General features: G+C 51.2%; 2 protein-coding genes across 4 annotated transcripts in view; one reads left to right on the top strand and one right to left on the bottom strand.

Moving 5' to 3' along the window:
• The window catches only part of Rab3GAP1 (RAB3 GTPase activating protein subunit 1), a 330004-nt gene that overhangs the window by 196451 nt on the left and 111344 nt on the right, over positions 1–22209 (top strand). The window lies entirely within an intron of this gene.
• LOC126543759 (uncharacterized) overlaps positions 1312–22209 on the bottom strand; it is a 59064-nt gene continuing 38166 nt past the window's right edge. The window contains exons 2-4 of the mRNA XM_050190863.3: positions 15903–16876; positions 6601–6867; positions 1312–3634 (exon numbers count right to left, since the gene is read on the bottom strand). Coding sequence (XP_050046820.1) covers positions 1809–3634; positions 6601–6867; positions 15903–16803 — 2994 coding nt within the window. The 5' untranslated portion in view covers positions 16804–16876 and the 3' untranslated portion in view covers positions 1312–1808. The remainder of the gene's footprint in view (positions 3635–6600; positions 6868–15902; positions 16877–22209) is intronic.

Genomic DNA, 22209 nt, shown 5'->3' with positions numbered 1-22209 from the left:
GGCGTGGGCATCGCAAGTGTTTCACCTTTAGGTGGATAGGTGTACTATTCTGCGGCCATGCAATGAATGCCAGGGAATAAGAAAAAGAGAAGGATGACGCAAAAAAATTAAGAACTATAGTACGCTCAAGAAAGCCTTCCGGTCCTTGGAAAGCATTTTCTTATGCAATACCTTTATCTTTTCTCCAAATTATGTCGCCTGCGAGTGCCACGTGCAAACGTCTCGATTTGTTGGAGTCTCTCGCTGTTCCGTCGCTTATTCAGAGGAACAAAATGTGGGCGAAGATCGCCAACGACCTTTCGTGGCATCGCACGCAACTTGATGCATACATTCCATCCGCTGCTTTCGAAAACGTCCTTGAGTGGCGCGCATGCGGTTTGCCGGGTGCTGACCCTGTCACTACGTCTCCCCCTTTCTGTGGCCTGCGGTCTTCTTTTCCTCAGATCCGAGCGTCGCTTCGTGTTTGAGTCTTCTATCAGGAGGCACTGCTTTCATTCATTTAAATTTAATAATAGTCGGAACACTTGTCATAGCGAAGGCCAGTGAATGGGCAGCCCCTACACATTGCACTTGACGTAAATGCATTGGTCAGAGGAAAAGTGCATTCTCCTTCGCTATCGAGATTACATCTCGCTCGCTCTTAAAATAGTTTTGAAAATTTGTTAAACTATTTGAGCGGGATATATCAACATCCAATTCGTGCTAAAGTTGTTCGGTTCACTTCGTGTTACCGCAGCGTTATTCGGAGTGCCACATGAGTTTCTACAGGTGATGTAGATGCTATGGTGAGCACCGTCATCACAGCGTTGTACGGTACGCATAGGATTAGGAGCAGCAAAGGCCCCAGCGGACTTGATTGGACAGCGGAATGCTGTCTATCAAGGGAAAAGTGGTCTGGTCATATTCGGCAAAGGCTGTGGAAATGTAATTGTCCGGACCAGCTTACGTTTTCTGTAACATAGCCTTATAGTAAACATTAGTACTCTTAAGCATGAGGTTATTGCTGTAAAAGTATAGGACGTATTGCATTATTTTTCCCCCACCTGCAGTTGATCCTCCGTCGTCCTTTACACGTGTTCTCTATAGTCGTCTTCCGCGTGGTCACTTAGCACCTTGCGCGGTTGCTGATGTTGCGGGTTCAATTGGGCGGGCAAGAGCGCCTTTGAAGAGCAATATTAAACTTCGGACACTAATCTGATCGACCTCCCCTTGCGTTTCCTGTTTGTGCTTTCTCTCTCTAAGCGAATTTTCGCTTTCATGCGTCCTTTGCTTGCCCGAACAACGCTATGAAATCTCTTAAATGGTTCGCTGTTTTAGGGGAAAAAAACACACACACATACTTTATTACTATCAACTGCGTGTGTACGCGCTGGTCCGTCACATGGGAATGAAAGATATTCAGGTCAATGTGGAGCAATTACTCGGCATTTGTCCATGGAACAGTCGCTGGCATAAACACCTTCGTAGACCCGCATTGTCCAAAGTATATTCCTTGCAGACCCGCAGCCAGCTCATTCACAGGAAACGTCCACTTGCTAGGCGCGCACGTGCGACGTCGCAGGGACTGGGACGAATGTGCGCGTAGCTGGGCCTCCGCGACCACTTGGACCTCCGTCGTGCCTGAGCTTGCGAGCGCGCACAGGGTCACTGAACTCGGCCGCTTATCCGCCACGGTGCTGAGTTGCCACTGCCACTCCCGTTTATGCCCTTCGAGACTGCGTGATTCGCACCGAGCTCATTGTTTTTCTGCGGCGTGTACGCTGGCGAATCGTTCCATTGTCTTGGAGCGAATGTCTCGACGAGGTGGCCTAGACGTGCTCGATGAAGACTTCGCAGTCGCTGGCGGTACCCGGCCGACTGCTGGAAGACCTGACGCTCGCACCGGGCGCGGGACCGAATAGCGACGCCGAGTCGGTCTTTGTTCGCGGGAGGGTTTGGCTCGTCTTGGTCTCCCCCTCGTCCCGGGAGCTCTTGCCGAACGTCCGGAAGCTGAGCCTCTGGCTCGACCTGCCTATTGTGTCCCTTCGAGGCGTGGTCGACGACCTTGGGATGGGTGGCGGCGTTTTTTCTCTCTCCTTTTTCTTCACGGAGGGACTGTACCTGCTTTGGAAGAAGTTGTTCGCCTTGGCGCGCCGCTTCCGCGATGACGACCGCAGGCAACTCTTGGGCAGTGTCTTAGAGCCGCACGAGTACACCTGCACTTTTTTCCCGTCGAGGTACTGGATGCAATTCGAGTTGAGGTAGCCCTGTCCCAGGGCGAACGCTGCAGTTGGCGTCATGTAAGCGCCTTCTTCGTTGGTCGAGTGGCTTTTCGTCAATGACAAGTAGTTGGCGTATTGCGTCGTTGTCTGTTTTGGCTGTAAATAGGGCACAGAATTGGCGAAGTGCTCCGATTTAACACGTCGCGGTGGCTTGCGTGTTATGGTCAGGTCCTCCCACGGTGAGTATTGCAAGTTGGCGGACTTCTGTGTCGAGGACGGTGGTGGCGGCGGAGGAGGAGGGGGCGGCGGCGGCGGCGGTGGTGGGAGCGGGGAGCGTGGTGGCGGCGGTGTGTGTGGTGCTTCCGGCAAACTCCTGGGCCTTGACCTGATGGTACTGTTGCATGTTTGGCGGCGGGAATCGACCATTGGCTCCGTGTCTTCGTAAGCCGAGTTGTGCACTGGCACTAGCAACTTTACAGAGTTGTCGCTGCTGTGGTACGAGTTGTCCTTTTCTGGGGTACCACGGTTTGCGGCGTCAGCAGGCTTCAGCTTGTTTTTGACTTTCCGAAAGCAGTTTCCGAAAGTCTTTCGCGGAAAGCAGCAGCAGATAAGAGCCACCACAACGGCTGTGGTGGTTGTCGATACTGTGGTTACAACCGCAATGGTTTTAATTGGAATAGCTTCGTTGGCGGACTTGGTGGTTGTTTCCTTGCAGGTCATTGTAAGCTGACCGTCGTCTGTCTTCGCTACTGACAATAGGTGGCTAGGAACCTGCTTTGTGTAGCCGGGCACTTGATCCATATTGTCGTCGAGCACGGAATCCATTGCTATCAGGCATATGTCGTACGCTGTGGAGGGATCTAGGTCGGAAACCGTGTATGAATAAGTGCTGTTGTATTTGCCGTCGCCGTTGCTGTCGGATATTTGTATTTCCGTGAAGTTGTGGCTTCCGAACTTCCTGACTAGGATGACCCACTCGCGTGGCAGAACTTGTTCTTCAGTCACCTTGGCGAGCACGGAGCGCTTTGAAAGCCCTTGCAGGGCGGACACCCTCCAGCGCACAGTGACCGACCTAACGGAAGACCGCATGGCGAGCAGTATGGTACGCGCTTTCTTCTGATGCGGCAGCGGTGACGTGACCTGCAGGTTGACAGTGACTACTGACGTGGGCAGCTGGGTCGCGGGCTGCGCCTGGCGCCTGGTGCGACCGGTGTGGCACTTCTTGGGGTCCATGAGGTACGGCACTAACGGTGGCGACTGCTGCTGGATGCCGACGCACACGACGTACGCCGTGTCCGGCTGCAGGCCGCCGATGATGTCCGTGAAGACGGCCTCGTCGCCCGTCGTGTGCGTGCCCTCCCGGCCTCGAGGATGGGCAGTCATCATGTATGGGCTGCTGCTCTCCTTTCGGTACAGCAACGTCCAGCGCAGACCTGCGCCAGTACATGCAGACGCGTGTCACACACTTCTACTGAGAGAAATAACTACGTCTCACACATTAAACATTGATCCAGCCCAAATAGCGAGACGATACAGAAGCTGTGAATTTCTGGCGATAAGGGATGCTCGCAGTATCTTCTTTATTTGTTAGTTTATTTGCTTGTTTTTGTGATCCAGACAGCTTCAGCTAAATGCAATAGACCATGTACATTTTAATCTTATCATATGATTTAAGGTAAACAGTGTTCAGATCTTGCGAACATTATATATCTTACAAAAGAACCGAACATTGCATCGTTAGGACGCCCTTCGCTTTTGTGTGATTAGTCTCTCCTTGGCGACGTCTCCTGAAATCTTGGCGTATTGGGCTTGTGGTTTGTTTTCAGTTTATGAGAGCAGTATCACGCAACGAAAACCTCCAGCGACGCGCGTTCTATATATACTCGAATTTTTTTGGCGAACCTCACCTCTATAGAAGTTGCGTTTAAAGGCGGTGAACTTCCTGGAGAAAAGTGCCTGCCTGTTAGTGGTTTCAATAGGCACTCGATTGGGCCTTCGAAAGGATTGCGTGATCACAATTTTCTGTGTGCTGTCCGGATCGCTTTAGAAACGTGTGATTGATCGCCGTTCTTGCGTTTGCTGAGGTGTTACGCGCGCCATTGTCCCGTGTTCAACTCACTAGGTGCTTGTCGGAAGTAGCTGCGTGTTTCTTCTGACGTGTAATAACGACACTTGATCGAAGCGCCACTTTACTACTGAAAAGTGGAATAGCCGGCGCTTATTTAGCTTAAGAAAAATCAAACGTCATACACTGAGCGCATCACCATACGGTTCTGCTACCCTTGCGATGTAGCGGGCCGAGGAGAAGAGAGTAGCTACCTATGTACGTTAAGAACACTAGTGGTTTCTTTTTGTGCGCATGGCGCCGTCCTAGACTCTTTAAGTTTCAAGGTTGAAAGGGGCGAAGTTCTTTTTATTGCTTACAGCATTGCGGACATTTCTTCCTCTCCTGAGAATGCAGTCTAAGACTTCAATCGCCGAGTTTCGTGACCATAGACCTTTCACTGTGCACGCTCCATCTCTAAGCTGGTCGCGTTTGCGCGAGAAGCGCACAGTGTGGTTATAGGGATCCGCGGTACGGAATCAGATTGCTGGCCTTCCTCCTTCGCCTGCAGCCACTTACGCGTGGTGGGGGGAGGGGGGCTTAATGGTGAAGTGGTCGTGCCTCCGCGATGCACTTGATTGATCGGCAGAGCCTCTCGGAGTTCACGTAAGGGACGCGCGCACGGAGAGCGTTTCGCCGCGGGGATGACAAAACCTCGCGCTCCTCGAGTCGGTCCGCCCGCCCGCTAATGAGAGCGCCGGCGCGCCCTTGGCCCAGGGGAGCGGGTGCGCAGCGCTCTACATTGTCTCGGCCCACTTAGCATGCTGGCGACTGCGAGGGGCCGCTGGGCGGCGGCGCGTAATTGCCGCCGCTCCTCTTCGCGCCGCACGCTGTGCAGGAGACGAGAGCCGCCGCTGATATAATGTGCGCGGAGTCGTACGAACTGCTCGCAAAGCTTCTCTGCGACGCGTGGTGGCTCGAACTGGGGTGCCGCATCGCGGCCCATCGAGAGAGCTTGATGGACACCCTTGTGGGTAGCTGCGGTCCCGCGCTTGCTTCGTCCAGCGCTGCCTGCTCGAGTGTCTGGTCTTTCCGCCCGTTTAGTCTACAAAGTTTTGCACTTTATTCTACCTGTTGCGACTGCCTCTGTTGTTTTACTGTGACGTGTGCGACGAACCTTGTTGTCTGGATATTTTTGTGCAGGTATGCGGGTGGAAGTTTCCCACAGATGGAATATTTCGGTGACATTTGAAAGAGCGGTTAAGAACGCAACCCACATGTTGATCGAGGTAGATAAATACAGACAGAAAAGCGCAAGTGCTTCAACATTCTACGCTGAAGCTTATTTGAGGTGCATCTTGTGGAAACTGAACTTTTCCTTTTGCCACTAGTGCCGAAAGTATGACAAAATCGTGGCGACAGGTCATTGACTTCGGTACAGCATGAAAGTGGAGGCTGATAGAGAACGAAGTCACGCTGCGCTTGGCGCCCCATGCGAATTTAGACGCTCCGGCACCGTATAGCCAAGACTTCCAGAAGGTGAAAGGCAGTGCAGTGAGCAGAACCACCGCTTTCTCCTGCTCCAAACACGGTGCGTACACACCCCGCACTCTAATGAGCGCCCTTCAAACTGCGTGGCATATATATAATAGGTTTACGAAGTGTTGCGCGTGCTACTGCGCATTTCAGGAAACGGAGCACACACGTTTCCTCACGTCCTCAGAGTCGAGTCTTCTGTCCGCGCCCCATGTGTTCCACATTTGTAGCCGTGCGGTTAGCGCCCGTTTTTTTTTCTTTTTTTTTTTCTTTTTTTTTTTTTTTTTTTTTTTTTTTTTGCCGTCTCTCACAGCAGCCAACGGAGCCAGTGTGCCTGTCGACGCTGAGGAGACAAGCATGACACTTTCGTCGTCGATGCTGTGAACTCGACAGCTTGCGTAAAAAAGTGATCACTCCGTGAAAGGAAGTGACGCGTCATGCTATTGCACTGTTAATCATTCTGACTAAGCTAAGACCCGAGAATAAGTGTTTGTAACATGACATGTCTTACAATTAACAACATGATACCAAAGTGTACCCGCACGAAACAACGTTCGTTACGTTGTCACCTGTCTTTAGTTAATTGGGGTGTCCACAAAGTGGTGGAGTGTCGGTGCGTTGTTTGTAGCTGGCACGAGCCCACCGTGCGCGAAGTGTGGGCCCAGCCTACTTAACCATTTTCAGAATATGTTCCAAGTGTGACTTCATAATCTCGGAAGCTGCTCTCGAAGAACACGAGCCTATGCAGGTGTTAAACTGTACCACGAGTGCGAAAAGAGGCTTCCTCTCGTCGCGAATCCTTTGCACGCCCATGTATACCTTTGTTGGCGACGCTCCAGGTGACCGTGAGGCTGGTCTCTAGGCTGGTGAGCGCGAGCAGCGCGTGCTCGCTGAATCCCCGCAGGCGGTACCCGTAGAGGCGCGTCAGGTTGCCGTGCCAGCACAGTGCCTCGGGCGTGATGGAGCTCAGCGAGCGGCCCCGGTATCCTTCGGGGCTGGCGCACGGCGGCAGCCGTACGCGAGGCGCCGGTCCAGACTGCAGCTCTCGCAGCCACAGCGCCCCGCAGTCGCACCGCATCGGGTTACCTGCAGTACCAGCAGATGCGCCACGTGCTGAAGGGTCGCGCGCGTACCGACACTGGTACTGAAATGAACCCCAATTCCAGAATTCGGGACCGTCTGGTAACATAACGCAGAATTGGTTGCAGGAATGCTCTGCGTTAACTAAGTCTTCCACTTTGCGTTTATGTGCTTTGTTTCGCGACAGACGCTTTATTGTTATCTCGAACGGATCCCGGTTTTTTCCGCAAGCGAATGACAGGGATAACTGGGTCAGTACTGACGGCGATGTTGATTACATGTTTTTTACTTGTTTCTAAAGCGAAGGCATGATTGTGAACGCAAGTCTACTTTCCCTAAGGTCTGCGGAAATTAGAGAAAGGCGAAAAAAAAAAAAGCGAAGCGAATGCAGTTGGCCATCTAAGAAGGCTGAGGATAAAAAAAAAAAAGAAACAAATTATTTGGTTTTACGTGCCAAAACCACGATCTGATTATGAGGCACGCCGTAGTGGGGGACTCCGGATTAATTTTGTCCACCTAGGATCCTTTAGCGGGCGCGTAAATATAGTACCACAGGAATTTTTGCATTTCGCCCCCATCGAAATGCGGCGGCCGTGGCCAGGATTTGATCCCGCGACCTCGTGCTTAGCGTAACAAAGGTTGGGGATCGCTCTCGAAGAAGAAGTAGGAAACAAGATGCAGCGAAACAGCTCATAACAGCAAAGAAGGGCAGGCGATAGCTTATCTTCACCGACTTATGCTACGCGAATAAGTCTTCACCGCGGATGTGAGGCGCGTGCTTTTCCACAACACACAGATGCGACTGCCGCGGCACGCCGCGATAGACTAACGAGCACTGTATACGTGGCCTGTCTCCACAAGCAAAAGGTGTCTGCGTAGAGCGAAGCCAGTATCGACGTTGATGTCGACGTTGAAGCTGATGCCTACCCATTTGCTTTCTGCGCCTTTCTTTCTCTTTTTTTCTCTCTCCACGCGTTAGGAGCGGACGCTCTCCCGAAGGCGCAGCTGCGCTTTTTTTCCAGGGATACACCGCTTTGATGGAATTGCTCATTTCCCAATTACACGCACATGGCCATGCGCTGTACACGGAACCTTCCCGGTCGCATGATTTAACTAACACCCATTTCACCTAAAGTTCGGCGTGCTTTAAAAGTTGACCAAATTGTCGGCAGGTTACCAAATCTTATTTTTTCTCAAGTGAATTAACATTATTCCATTGCGCGTACGCCTATACATTTTTCTGACTGCAGAACAAGGATATACGTATTGGACATCACTTAAGCTGCTTATAAACGATATGGGACCATATAGCGACGGTTAAGCAACAGCAGGGTAGCTGAGGGCGGGAGCAAAAGCGAGATAAGTAAAGAATGCTTCCACGGCGGCAAGCCAGAGGGATGCCTAAGGCCAAAAAAAAAAAAAAAAAAAAACAAGATCCTGATGCTTGCCGCGGCTGTCTCGGGAGTGGGCGCACTCGGGGCGTGCTCGGCCCGCGTGTTTGCTTCTTCGTTGTTGAGGCGAAAGAAAGCAAAGGCACGCACCCGGTCGACGGTCCTTTGTAATGTAGCCTGTAGTTTGTCGCGCGAACCGGTTGCGGAGCGAAAAAGAAAAACGAAACAAAGGGCCGCTCCTGCTGTTATGGCAGGAGAAAAGCAGGTTAAAGCAGTTGCGCAATGCAGCCTGTGCTGTTCGCGTCCGACTAAAGCGTGCGCCCCTCGGGGACGACGGCTCTCGTTTCCCCCGTCTTTGCGCGAGGGTTTCAGAACAAACGTGCCTTCCGTGACTGGCATCTAGCTTCCGATGACGAATTGGTGTCTTCAGACGTGTCGGAACATGCGGGGGCCCCCCTTTCGTGCACTGCGATCGGACACGGTCTGTCTAGGTTTGCGCTCGGTGACATGCGAACAGCTGACTGAACTTATGTGCTGCGGGGCCGCCGCCCACGAAGGTCGACGAGGCCAATGCTCATCCTGCTATTCCATTCGCATCGTTATTCCCAAGCTGTGCGATGCCCTGAAATTGATCACGAGTGCACGTCTGCTGATGAACAGTTGGTCTTTAGCTCTTGGCACTTCATGTGTTGAGGTTTAGGAAAGGCGGATAGCAACAAAATCATCACTCGGGATAAAAGGTCATGCGCAGGTTCTGCCGCCTGTAACTAATAATAATGACAACAATGAGCCATCCCCCCCCCCACACACACACACAAACACACACACGTTACGGACGCTTGCAACAGCTTGGACAGCGTTTTATACGTCCAAATTTGCCCACGTGTTAAAGGGAAGCTGTAGCTCGGGAGCTCCTATTTAAACACATGGAAACGGATAAATCATTCTCTTGGCAACCACTGCCAAGATTTTGATGATGATTGTTGCATTTTTATTAAAAGAAAGGTAAAATCTAGTGACTGTTGGAAGCTTGAATTTTTAATTATGCCGCGATTTTTTTTGGAAAGTCATTGAATATAGCAAATGTTTCAAAATATTAATGATTGACTTTACAAGCCCGCAACTCGGCAATGAAAAACGGTATCACAATTATGTCGTCGTCGTCATCATCATCATCATCATCATCATCATCCTATCTTACGTCCACTGCAGGACGAAGGCCTCTCCCTGCGATATCCAATTACCCCTGTCCTGCGCCAACCGATTCCAACTAGCGCCCGCAAATTTCCTGATTTCATCGCCTCACCTAGTCATCTACCATCCTCGACTGCGCTTCTCTTCTCTCAGTAACACAACAACAGGAAGGGCGCTCCTGACAAAGTTGGGTTGGGAAATAGAAAAACCGCAAAGTAGTAGGGCAATAATACCGGACCTGCTAAGGAAGAAACTGCGTATACAACCTGTCCCCCGCGATATGGACCCCAATCTCCATACCAGCAGGCGACAGGCTAGAGCAGAATTCTACGAAAGAACGATGGGGCAGAGAGACAACACAGTCTACACAGATGCTTCCCTCTATCCAAAAGGACACAGGAAACACGCAGTAGCGGTAGTAGCTAATAATCAAAGCAAACTAATTACGAGTCTCACGGCAGCGGTATCAGACATAACCGAAGCAGAGGAAATAGCTGTTGCACTGGCAGCAGAGGAAGGATACAGGATAGGAAAATCCCTCAACATCCTAACAGACTCACAAGAGGCGTGCCGAAACTATATCAGGGGTAGAATAAGCAGCACGGCACTCAAGATCCTTAGTAGAGCACCGCTCTATGAAAGACAACCTACACACAACATAATCTGGATACCAAGCCACGCAGGGATTCAGGGCAATGAATGGGCGGACAGCTTAGCTCGATGCTTCACCATCCGAGCGGGCACCTCAGTCCCCCCGGGAGAGCCTCAGATTACTTGCGGGGACAGTTATTCAGAGCTACTAAACCTATATAGGGGGCGAAGATTCCAATACCCCCCACCACACAAAGCGTTGACGAAGGAGGAAGCCGCAGGATGGCGTAGACTGCAGACGGGTTCCTTTCCAAATCTTTACATACTAAGCAGGATGTTCCCCACACAATATTGCGCCGTATGCCCGTGGTGCGGAGCAAGGCCAACACTATATCACATCACATGGGAATGCGAGAGAAACAAGACATTCCATAAACACACAACACCAAGTGCGGAGCAATGGGAGAGCCGGCTCACCAGCTGCGAACTAGGGGTCCAAAGGGCCCTCATAGCATACGCAAGCGAGGTGGCCCGACTAAGTGGTGCCCTGGACTTGGGGCCCACCCAAGGCTGAAGAGGACCCAAAGTTTTCAAGAATGAAGACTTCGTCCTCAACTCGCTAATATCTTAAAGAACCAATAAAGTTTTCCATTCCATTCCATTCTCATCTCTTGGCACCCATTCTGTAACCTTAATGATCCACCGGTTATCTAACCTACGGTAATACATGACCTGTCCAGCTGCATTTTTTTTCACAAGTAAACGGTACCTAATCGTGCATCTAAAGCGGACAAAATTTATGTATTTTACGCTGCTTTGAAATAAACCACTTACTTGTGATTAAGAATATTGCAAAACCCTTGCAAACATTTTAACAAATTCCCGTAAGCTATATATTCATGTATCAAATTTGTCCGCCTTCGACGCTCTGACGACTGCAGTTTACAAAGTTGCGAAATCTGTTTCCACACTGATTTTCTACAATCATTGTAAAAAATTCTAGGCCCTAAATCAAAATTCCGCTCCCTACAGTCACTAGAATTGAACTTTCTCTCTCAAATGCAACAAACTTCATTCAAATCGGTCCTGCGGTTGTCTCAAAAGCATTTCTGCGTTTTACATGTATTTGAATGGGGAAATCGGAGTTGGTCCCGAGACGTTAAAGCCGTCGGGCTGCTATTGGTGGTCCTGCTCGCAAGCGCGAATATCATACGCTTGGGTCAAATAATTGCGTAGATCAACAACCAACAGTGAACACTTTTACTGCTGGAAATAGGTCACTTCAAATTTTAACCTTGCAGAGCGTCGGGAAAGACTCTCCGTCTAAGTGCGTGTGTGTGTAAGAGAGACAAGCTGTGTCCGTGAATAAGCGATGGTCCAAATGTGTTGTATTTCAGGACATATCATTTTCAACCATCTCTGGATTACGCAGTGTTCTGCACTACCTTTTTCGATTGTAATGTTGTTTTCACAGCGCGGATATTTAACCTTAAAGTGAACTGCAAAAATGAACATATTTTCGCCTTTTCTTGTAGTTTCAGTAATGAATCGGAACACTACTTTCTTTCCTCCCTCTCCCCCTTTATTTGTTCAAGTCAGACACGTTTGTACAGCAGTGCTGTGTCGCGGGCATGGTGGTCGCACGCAGATCCTGTCTTCTCTCCCGGGCAGTTGCGCGGTGAAGACAAGACCGCCAGCTATCTTCGGATGCCGGATTCTTGTTTCTCTTTGCAGCTGGGCTTCTCTTCGAAACATTCGCTGGCTTTCTAACGACCCAGCGGTTGATGGCTTCGGTCGCACTGTTAGCTGCACAATTTCGAATTTGGGCTCGTAGGGACTCAGCAGCGTGTGCTGCTAGCTCGCTGTCGAGGAGAGAACGAACAGCAAATTTAGAAAAAAAAAAGGAATTTGTATGTGTGTTTGTTGGGGGGGGGGGGGGGAGGGAGGGAAGGCTTTGCCATTCCCAGTGGTGGCGCTTTTTTGGCTCCCTGAAGATGACTGAGGAGGTGTGGGGGGTCGAGCCACATTTTCAGCGGTCGGTGGCGGCTGCTCGACCGTGCGCGGATGTGTGCCGACGTAATAGCACTCGCTCACGTTCTGCCGCCACCGTCGCGCGCGCGTTCTTTGTGTTCGTGACACGTTTTGCCTGAGGGAGGCTGTCGTTTTTGGCCGCGGCGTTTTCGTCTCGCCCGTGCGAAGCGTCAGCGATGCCCCTGGCCTGCTTCTCGCCGCCGCTCCCGCGCAGCTTTTCCCTGGGCGCCGCCACCGGCCCTCCTCGCTCTCGGACAGGAGTGGTCGCCGCCGCTAGCACTGCGTGCTGTTGCGTGCAGCAATTGGAGACGCGGTTGTTAGCCGCTGCGGCCGACGTATACTTTCGTCCTTTCGCCGGCGTTGCGGAGAAAATCGGCATATCGGGCGCTCCGTGCGGGTGCTGGCAATTTTCGTTCGATGTGCTCGACTCGCTGCAGTGGCAGCGGTGGCAAGTCCCCACTGGGCGGCGGCCCTTGTCTGCTAGAGCACAGCGGCCGCCCTTGTTGCGACTGGATGTTCTTAGAGTCGGGTAGCCCGAAGCGGGTCACTTTTGCTTTTTTTGTCTCGCAGTAAAGCGAACAAAGCGCGGGATGCGCCCTTTGAGCACGGCGACCCGCCGCTGTGAGCGCTCGCTCTTGCCCCGCGCCAGAGCGTGCACTGTTGCGTAACCGGAGCGGATTGGGATTTTGCTGCGCAGTGCATCGTATATGTCTGCTTTAATTTTACCATCCGAGTGGCTATAATAATCTCGCAGTCTAATCGTGGACGGTTACGATAGGCGCATAATTAAATCGTTGAGGGAAGAGCGGTGTATGTCAGCTGAATGGAACATCTCCAAGATGTCGCAGTGCGGTAATACGAAAGCTCTCATCTCGCTTGATGTTGATATCTTTGCCGTTTAGCCGTAACCATCGAGAGTAATTTCGAGCGCCACTTCGCTGGCTGTCATCTGCTGCCACAGGTAATTACATCTCTGCGAACTGGAGCGCAGGCCAGCGGCAGCAGAGCCGGAGGCACCTTTCCTGCAGAGTTGTGACGATCCTGGGGACGCCGCATGGCGCCCGGCCGGATATGCTTTTGCGCGCTTCCCCAGTGTGGGCTCCTCTAGAGGCCCCCCTTCTCTGAAGCGCCCCCGTCACGTTCAGCCCTTCGATATGCGTGCAATTCGTTAGCGCATGCAGATATCCCGAGCGGCAGTTGCTTTTGATGCCGGCCTGTCTGCGAAGCCGTGCGGCTCATCGCGCCCGGGGCAAGGGTCCTTCCTGGCTGTCAAGCTTTCCGAGCTCGAGGCGTCCGTGGTAGAAAGGTAGCTCGCCCGCGGGTGAAGGCTGAGGCCTCCCGTATAGCTAAACGCGCGCTTTCTGTGCAGCCGCCGGTTCATTTCCCGTCGGGGAAGGAGGCTTTTCTGCAGGGCGTCTTCCTCTCGGCCGACCTCTGCTGTCTCCGCCAGGGCTGATGGAAAGCCCGACGAGCCCACATCGCGCTGCCTAATGGGCTTCCCGCCCGCGTGCCTCGAGCTTTAAAGGAGAAACGCAACGATGCCAAGGTTCTTAATAATAGCGCTCTTGCAGGCACCTCTCCGAGACTTTTTTTTTTTTCTCGTCTATGATTCGGACGCAACGCCGTACGTCACGTTTTGTTTAGTGGAACATTCGCATTGCGCGGACTACTCATTTGTTTGCCTCATTTACGGCTGACAGCGCCTCATCTTTTGGGCATCACGCAAAAGTATCGTGTTATATTTTGTGCTGTTTCTACATCTATTCCCTTGTCTGTGTCCTGTAGCGTCTGTCACACTCCCGAGACAATAGCTCACGTACTTTGCGTGTGCCCTCAATATGCGGCCGAACGAAAAACACTCAAATCTACTGTGGACTGCTTGGACTCCCGCCCCTTTTCGGAAGAAAAGCTTTCGGGTGCGTGGAGGAGTGTTGACTGTGTCCAACGGGCCATGAAATCACTTTTGAACTTTCCAAGTGAGACGATCGCCTCTAGAACCTGTGAGACGTGCAGTCCGTGCGAAATGTGTTTGCGCAATAACTTTTTGTGACAAGATTACTTTTTGTGTGGACAAGATTACTCTTGCGTGTATTGCGTCTACAGTGCGTATCCGCATATTGGACAACGTGTATATAGTATCTCATTGTAACATAATATAATCACTCGCCACCTACCTTTCCCTGTATTTCCCACTTCCTCAGTGAGGAGTAGCAGGCTAGAGAGATTAAAGAGAATGCGAAGAAATCGTTGGCCGACGAATTCAAATCATCACAATGTTTCGCAATGTGCGCACGTGTATATGCGTGCCTTTACTCGATGCATATTTGTATATTTTTTACATATTTAAGTCTGTGCTTAATGTACCGTTTGTTTTTGCTTTTTTTCGTATTTTTTTTCGTATCACTTGTATGCCAACTGCTTAAGACTCACCTGCCCTACATGTAATCAACCAATTTTGCCCCCTGACAGTTTTCACTTTGGGACCTCCTCCTGTAACACTTATATGCTAAAGCACTTATGTATCTTTATGACGTGACAATAAATTTCGACTGAACTTCTATGTTTGCACCAAGCTCTCAATTTGACATAATTTTAAGATACAAAACGTTACATACTTGCATTCATAATTGTTGTTGGGGAAGGCGGGGCAAAGCACCACGCTCTGCGGTTAGCGCCACATGCATAACTCCGTGTGGATTCAGGGGGTTAATTCTATGCTTTATTACAAGGTGTCCTCGTATGTCTGTTTTTACTGAATTCTTACCACTGGCGGAGTCAACACGACAAAGCGGCGTAGAGAACTGGATATATGTCTGGTTGACGAAGGCACAAGACCTGCTCCCATGGCGCCTGTCGTGGGGGCACTTGGCGCACAAGAATTGTGTGTGTGAATCAATGCCCGCATAGCTGATTAAGTGCGTTCTTTGTGCAAAGGTTGAAAACAATGTGCAGCACATAGTCGCCTTTACCGCACGGTGTCTGACTTGCGACTTCGTGTCTCAAGAACTTGCAGATTACGTAGGTATGTATGATTTTTTATGCTCGTTGTTGAGACACCAGAGAACACTTTCTTTTCTCTCTTTTTTTTCTGTTACTAGGTTGCAGTAAAAAGTAGCGTTAATTAGCATATTTCTGTCGTTTTTTTTTTTTTTTTTTTTTTTTTTTGTTTTTTTGTCCCGCGTTGCCCCTGTGATCTTCCACGGCAGCATATCATTGCTTATCTAAAATGACCCTTCACTTGCCTGCTTTTTTGGCGATATTTTGCTCCCTTTCTGCACTTCGGGTTTTGAACGAATGCGTTCATAATTTTGTAGCTAATCGTTGACGCCATATGACGTAATATAGCTCATGTTGCTTAACGCCCTCCACTTTGCCTGAGCGCTATAGCTGTGGTAGAATTGTTTCCCTTTTGGTTCTTACGAAACAGGGAAAAAACCTAGAGGCGATTATACCGTGCGCTAATGAGAGAAAAAAGTGAAGCATTTGAAATTCGACGTCGCTGTAAAGGGCTGAGCTGAATGGTAGACACCTTCCCATCGACGTTTTCGAATGCTTAAATTGTGAAATAAGTCACACACAGTAGTTCGCTCCGCAAGCATCTATAAACATTATGAGTCAAATAGTCAAAGCCGCACACTCAGTCTCAACATGCTCCGCTAACTGGTTATATCACGCTGCACGCCTAATCATTAAATGTTTGAGCTTACTCGCAGTTTCCAAATTCCGAGATCTTTCCTGGGCAAGTGTGCGCGGGAGAAGTAACACTCCTGGGTAATTTGAACATGCAGTGATGTCTGCAATTGGTGAAACGTGGCAGTCTGCAGTAGCTCCTACCTGACAGGTCCACGTTGCTTTCTGCCGGCGGGATGCTGTAGAAAGGCACCGCTTCGAGTTGGTTGTTGCGCGCGCTGAAGTCGGTCAGGTTTGGCAGAAGCGCGGCGCCGAAGTTTGGCAGCGTAGTGAGCGCGTTGTCGCTCAAATCGAGCTCCCGGAGCCGCGCGAACAGTCCTCGGTGCAGCTGCTCGGGCACTGTGGCCAGTCGATTCGCGCCGAGCAGCAGCCGCTCCAGGCTGCCGGCCAGCGGCGCCACGTCGAAGTCCTGCGCCGTCAGGTTTTCGGCCAGCTTCATGGACAGCTCGGCGTGGTCCCCTTCCGCCGCTCGGGCGCCCGTCACGAACTGCGGGTCCACACCGAGCAGGTTCCCCGAGAGGTCGAGCACGCGAAGTGCGCTCAAGCGCGAGAACACGGGGCCCTGCCGAAGCACCGCGATAGAGTTCCGGGACAGGTTGAGCACCTCGAGACTGCGGAGCGTGCCAAGCGCGTACGGCACGGAGTACAGCGAATTCTCGGACAGGTCGAGCGTGGTGAGCCGCTGCTCGAGGCCGGCAAACGCGTCCGGGAAGACGTGCTGCGTGTGGCATCGCACGAGGCGCAGCGTGTGCAACGAGCGGTTGAACTGTCCGAGGAAGAAGGGCAGCTGCGGCAGCTGGCTGTCCCTTATGGCCAGGCTGCGCGGCTGCAGCGTCTGGTTCAGGAAAGTGCCGAAGATTCGCAGCGACGTGAGCACCTTGTCCAGGGTGGTGTTTGAACACAGGAGCGCCTGCTGGCCATGGTCATAGCTGCAGCCGAGCGCCGGGAGCTCTGCCAGTTGCGACCGGCCCCTGGGCGCCGCCACCACCAGCAGCAGCAGCAGCAAGTGGACGAAGCCGTTGCCGTGCGGCCACCGAGTCTCCATGCTGACTTCAGCCCGCAGCCGCCGGAATCACGGCTCTCCGCGGCCCGTCTCAGGGCCACCATTTTGGCCGATTCTGCGCACATCGAAAAAAACGCGCACATTAGTCACTCATGCCGGTATTGTCTGGCGAATTGCTGCCGCTTTGAGGTGCGTTCGCTATCTAATGTTTCTGGTTCGCCCCCTAATCCCTCTTCCCGCGCTATTTATATGTATTGTCGGGGATGGGTGCTGTGGCACATTGCGCGTATAACTGCGCGTTGCGGATGCGGTCATAATACACCGATGCTGGTGAATACGGTGGCTTGGTTTCCGTTTTTTTTTTTTTTTTTTTTTTTTTTTTTTACAGCAAAGCTGTTAAGGGCCAGTTCCCCTAGGATCGTGCCCCTGTGTAGACACAAAGCTCCCCATCCGGGGGCCGATCCCGAAGATCGGGCAATACCGGCCCGACCCGCGGCAGAGGTGAAGCAGGCGTTAAGCACTCCCCATACGTGGGCCGATACCGAAGATAGTGCAATGCCGGGCTGACCCGCGGCGGAGGTGCAGTTGGCCATTAAGGGGCCCACGTACGCTGGTCATCCTTCTTCACAGAGTGGAAGGGCGCTGAATTTTTCTTTTCTTGCGGGAAAGCTACACTTCGTGTTTCTAAAGATTCTACGTCCGCGCGGTCACGCTGTCGTATTCTCGGGGTGCGCGTATCGCTGCGGGCTAACTCATTATGCGAAGCAAGTTCCCACAGCAGGGCCTCGTGGAGCAAGCGCGGGTACATGGTGCCGCATTTGACCAGAATAGGGCTTCCTGTTCCACTGTCCTCCTCCGCGCTGTGCTCGCTCGGCACTGCGGCACCTCGCGCGCATCTCGACCGACACGTGGAGCTGCATACGCGATGTCCGCGCCGACCAAGCGTTGAATGAATCGTGAGCTGAAAGTGAGCGCGCTGTGCGTTGGCGTCTGCACCTGCACACAATGGGAGCGAGTGTGTGTGTGTGTACCTTTCGACCGGAGGGCGTTGCGGCAGCTTATCTGCGGATCGCGCGCTCCTCGTGGTCTGCATTTCGAACCGCGTTCGTGTTTTCTATAGATAGCCTTGCTCTTTCGCACACGCGGGCTTTTGAACGTATTTGCAACATAATACAGCTGGAGATAGCCCTCGCTTTACTGTTGCGGCTATAGAGGAGGATTACTTTCTTTTAACGAATTTATAAATTTAAGACTAACTTACGTTCAACATGTATGCGCAATGAAAGATAATGGCGTGTATGTGACTTTGTTGGATGTTCTGCTTGTAAGAGGTATCACTTGCGTAGGGGTATAAATACACATTGACGGAAACGTGCGCACACTTTCCCATGCGCATCGCGCAGTGACTGGGTGGGCATTAGTGCGGGTTCACCATAGCCGACTCTCTTCGGCTTCTGCCCCTAGTGGAAACAAGCGACATTGCTCAGAAAAGGTCAAAATTGCTTGAACAAAAGATTTTCTTTTTTTCTAGTAACTTGACAAAAGTAAGTTATAGCTTGTTACGTGCGCCTACGTGCTCTTGCTGTCAGGCGAGTTGTCTGACACATTAATTAAACGGACGAATTATTTTGGTATGTGTGACAACCCTTTTTCTTCAATCACTGTTAACAGCGCGGCGTAATCATATTTCATGTAAGTGTACTCTGTAGGAAATTTCGTTATCAGATTGTGCAAAGACTACTCTAAATTTTTGACGACAAGTTAACGACGCTTGTAGCGCTTTATAAAACATCCCAGATTTCAAGTTTTACAAGATCGGCGTGATGTTCGTGCCACGTCCAGCTTCCACATTTGAAGTCTGTTTGCACTTTTGTCTTTTGTGGCCTACAGCAGTCAGCAGTACGACTGTTGTACGCTTATATCTTACATTCTTGTCATTATTTAGTTTTATTCGTCCAGTTCAGGCAACCGGTTCGATCGCGCCATTCACTAACGGAGAAAAAAAAGAAGAACGATCTGGAGCAGTGGAGCTACTCGTATAGAAAAAAGGCGCGTGCGGTGTAATTTCGTGGCACCGCCGACAGCATATAGTATTAGCACCACCGCGCTCATAATGATGTCGATGACGCTTCTGTTCAGCATAGCCGAAAATGGGACGGCAACAACGGCCGCGGCGCTCGTGCTTGCCTTTTTCAAGTGCGGTCGTTGTCTTTTAGCGTCGTTTGTGCCAGAACGGCCAACGCTCCGGCGTTTGACGCTCTACTGCATTGGGCGGTTCCGTAAAATTGCTTTCTCTGTGCTATACCACCGTCTCAACTCCGTTCGTCAAGCTTTCCTCTACGCGCGTGCTCCTGTCTGGCGTCGTCCTGAGCAAGCCAGGTTTTTGTATCGCGTGGAGGAGCCGCGTATTTCTCTCGTGTTGGCCGCGTCACCCAAAGTGTATCAGCGGCCGCTTCTCCACTGGCACAAAGGAACAGCCTGCTAGGCAGCCGCCTCGGACAGCGGCGACCTATGACCCTAGCAGACCCTCTTTCAGGCCGCGAAATGGATCGCCGCGCTATTGTCGTCCCTGGTCGTGGTGCGCAAGGAGCGAAGAACAAAAAATGTAGCTCACTCTATAAAAAACAGGTTGAGGCAGTGTCTGCCACGGGCCACGGAGAACGCATAGAGTGCAACGGCAAACTCTGCTGAGGTGGCCCGAAAGGAAGGGAGAGCAAAATTGTGCCAGCGAAAGCGACGCACATTCACTGCCCGTTGAATTCGGAACGCTTGAAATGCCGTCCCTGCACGTATACAGCAGGGGGCTCGTTTTCCGGCGAGCTTGTTGGCTGCGTTCAGTTCCGCCGAACGTGGTCGAAATATTCGCTCATCGCTGACAGGTTCCCGTAGCGTCGCGTACCTATTCTAAAACTTGAACACAGATACATTCTTCGGCTAGGGCCGCGTTTTTTTTTCTTCTTTTTTTGTGAAGCAGCAAGAGAGCGCAATAAAACGTTTCATATGACAAGGCCTTGCCAAAACTGCCTTCGAACAATTAAGGGTACATATGTGGCAGCGTTCACCGTTTTAGTACATTATATATTTTTTAAACATTAACTGGTGTTAGTTATCGCTGTTATACCATAAATAGCAAATGTAAATCATCCCGCAAACACTTATCACTTCTGATTGTTACGTCGCATAGAAATAAATAAACTATCATGTGCACATTTCTTACGGCTTCCAACAAATGTTTTTCTCTCAAATATTTCTTGCTTGGCGAAGCGATCTTCATACTAAACCCCGTCATGAAGTATAACAAAAATAAGGCCAATAATCTTTTTTTTCTAATTCATGTGAGATCAAATTTTGTGTCTATATGACTCGCACCCCTCGAGATGCATGCTTTGCAGGGAGAAACACCATATCGATGGTGGAGTTACCAACTTGACACCCTTGACAACATCAGATTTTCATGGGTCTAATTATAAAATTACGCCATTCAAAGTTGAATGAAATGCAATTTAGCAACGAGGCCGTTAAAAGCTGACTCTGCCTTTTCTGTAAATAAACGATCTATCCTCCGACTGACAAACGAAATCAGCAGCAAGAACACTTTGCGAGCAGATCGGCGTTTTTGGCGCAATCTTATCATAACAATGACCAATTTAATTATGATAACGACCTTGAATAGCGGACGCTAGGCGGCACATGACAACAAGGAGCGGATAACAGGTGGCACAAGTGACAGCTCACTTCACGAGTTGCATGCGTGCGATTGCCCTCCCTTGCACCTTTCAGAAACGTGAGCCCCCTATATTGCCCCGATTCCGTTCACAGGCAACGCGGAATTTCCAAGAGCTGTGGAGCCGTCGAGCGCTTCGTACGCATTTTCACGCTTTACATAACTCATCGAGTATTGACGTCTTGAGCATTGCACCGGCTGTGCTCCCCTGACTGATTAACATCCTGATTTGGCGCTCGCCGTATCTTGCGCGGTGCTCCTGACGGCGACAGCGAGTCAGCTGTGCATAGTATCCGCTCGACAAGCCACCCCCCGCAAGGCCTTGATTTTCGGTGCGCCCCCCGTGTGCACGGCTACCGTTTTCACAATCGGCCTATAGTTTGCTATTGAGACGGGATCTTGTGGAGTCCCATCTCGTCGGTTTCTCTTTTTCTATTTTGTCGGCCGTGCTGTCTATATAGCTGTCCCCGTGTTGCGGAGGCCACCTCACCGCCCCTTTTCGCTTTCCTTAACTTGCAGTTTGCGCGGCGTAAACATTCGCGCTGATAACGCACGTGCTTGCGCTTCGAGCATCTTAATACGGCATGACGCGCGTCCGCGCGGGGTTCACTATATAGCATCTGTTGCTGCCCCGGATCATGCTATGATGGTAACGTGCTGTCGCGCATCACGCTACGATAACAAACGTGGAATGCTAATAACCATTGCCAACTTCTATAGAGACCATGAGAAGGCACACTTAACGACGGCTGGCATTATTTGGCCTACAGTGTACGCCTGCTTGTGTGCCGATAGTTCAGACGTATGGAGTGCTTCAAATTCAGCTGATCAAGTGCGTCACACACACGCACACACACACGCGCGCGCGCTTTCGCGGACGCTTTGGCGAAGAGCTCCATGCGTCTCCTCCTTTGACTTTCTCATAGTGCACGTTCTAGGGTCGCCGTCGTGCGCCCAACCACTCGTTGAGAAACACGCCCGATCGGCATTCGTAAGGCGTAATCCCGGCGTATGCGGTTTTCCGCTTCCGCCGCCGACTATGTGGAAGGCTCCTCTGCGGCCTGTTTCCTGGAGCAAGCCGGCGATCTGAATGATCCCGCGCCTCGGAGAGAAGCTGCTGCGTGGCGGCTCGCCTTCTGCGCACTCCCCCCCCCCCCTCCTCCTCCTCCTCTTTGCCACCTTATTTTTAGGCGCCGCTGGCCGGCTTGTGGCCTTTCTCTGTGACCCCCTTTGTGGCCTGGCGCGCTTTCGCGGACCCATTGTCGACGGCTACTCGCCTATATGATGACGCCTCGCGCACAGTGGCAGTCTGCGTTTCTTTCCTTCGACAATCGCCGGCATTGCGCGCGCCTGCTGCGATTGCGCCGCCTCTGTCGCGTAGTATAGAACGGCGTGTGATTTCTAAGGTGAGAAAATAGTGGCTCCTTCTGGCATGCGGCTGCCACCCGGCTCCTCAACTGGCCGTAGAGATGTGCCTTCCGACACTACACAGTCGTACCAGTTGATGCAGTGGCTCTAAGAGGTGCAGATGTAGCCCTTGTTTTATGATAAAGGCACGGTAAATTCACGTACCAGAAATTTATTTTAACTTAGCGTTAGTTTTTTTTTTTAATGCAGGAAAGAGCTGCATCTGGGTTTCGTACCTTCATATAAGGGCTTATCGCCAATTTTATTGGTGGTATACTGTTGCGGTTTACACGGCGAACGCTATTGTGTTAGTAAGT

Source organism: Dermacentor andersoni, chromosome 1 (assembly GCF_023375885.2).
Source record: "Dermacentor andersoni chromosome 1, qqDerAnde1_hic_scaffold, whole genome shotgun sequence".
Taxonomy (NCBI): Eukaryota; Metazoa; Arthropoda; class Arachnida; order Ixodida; family Ixodidae; genus Dermacentor; species Dermacentor andersoni.
The sequence above is the reverse complement of the archived record's forward strand: the minus strand, read 5'-3'. Positions and strand labels throughout refer to the sequence as shown.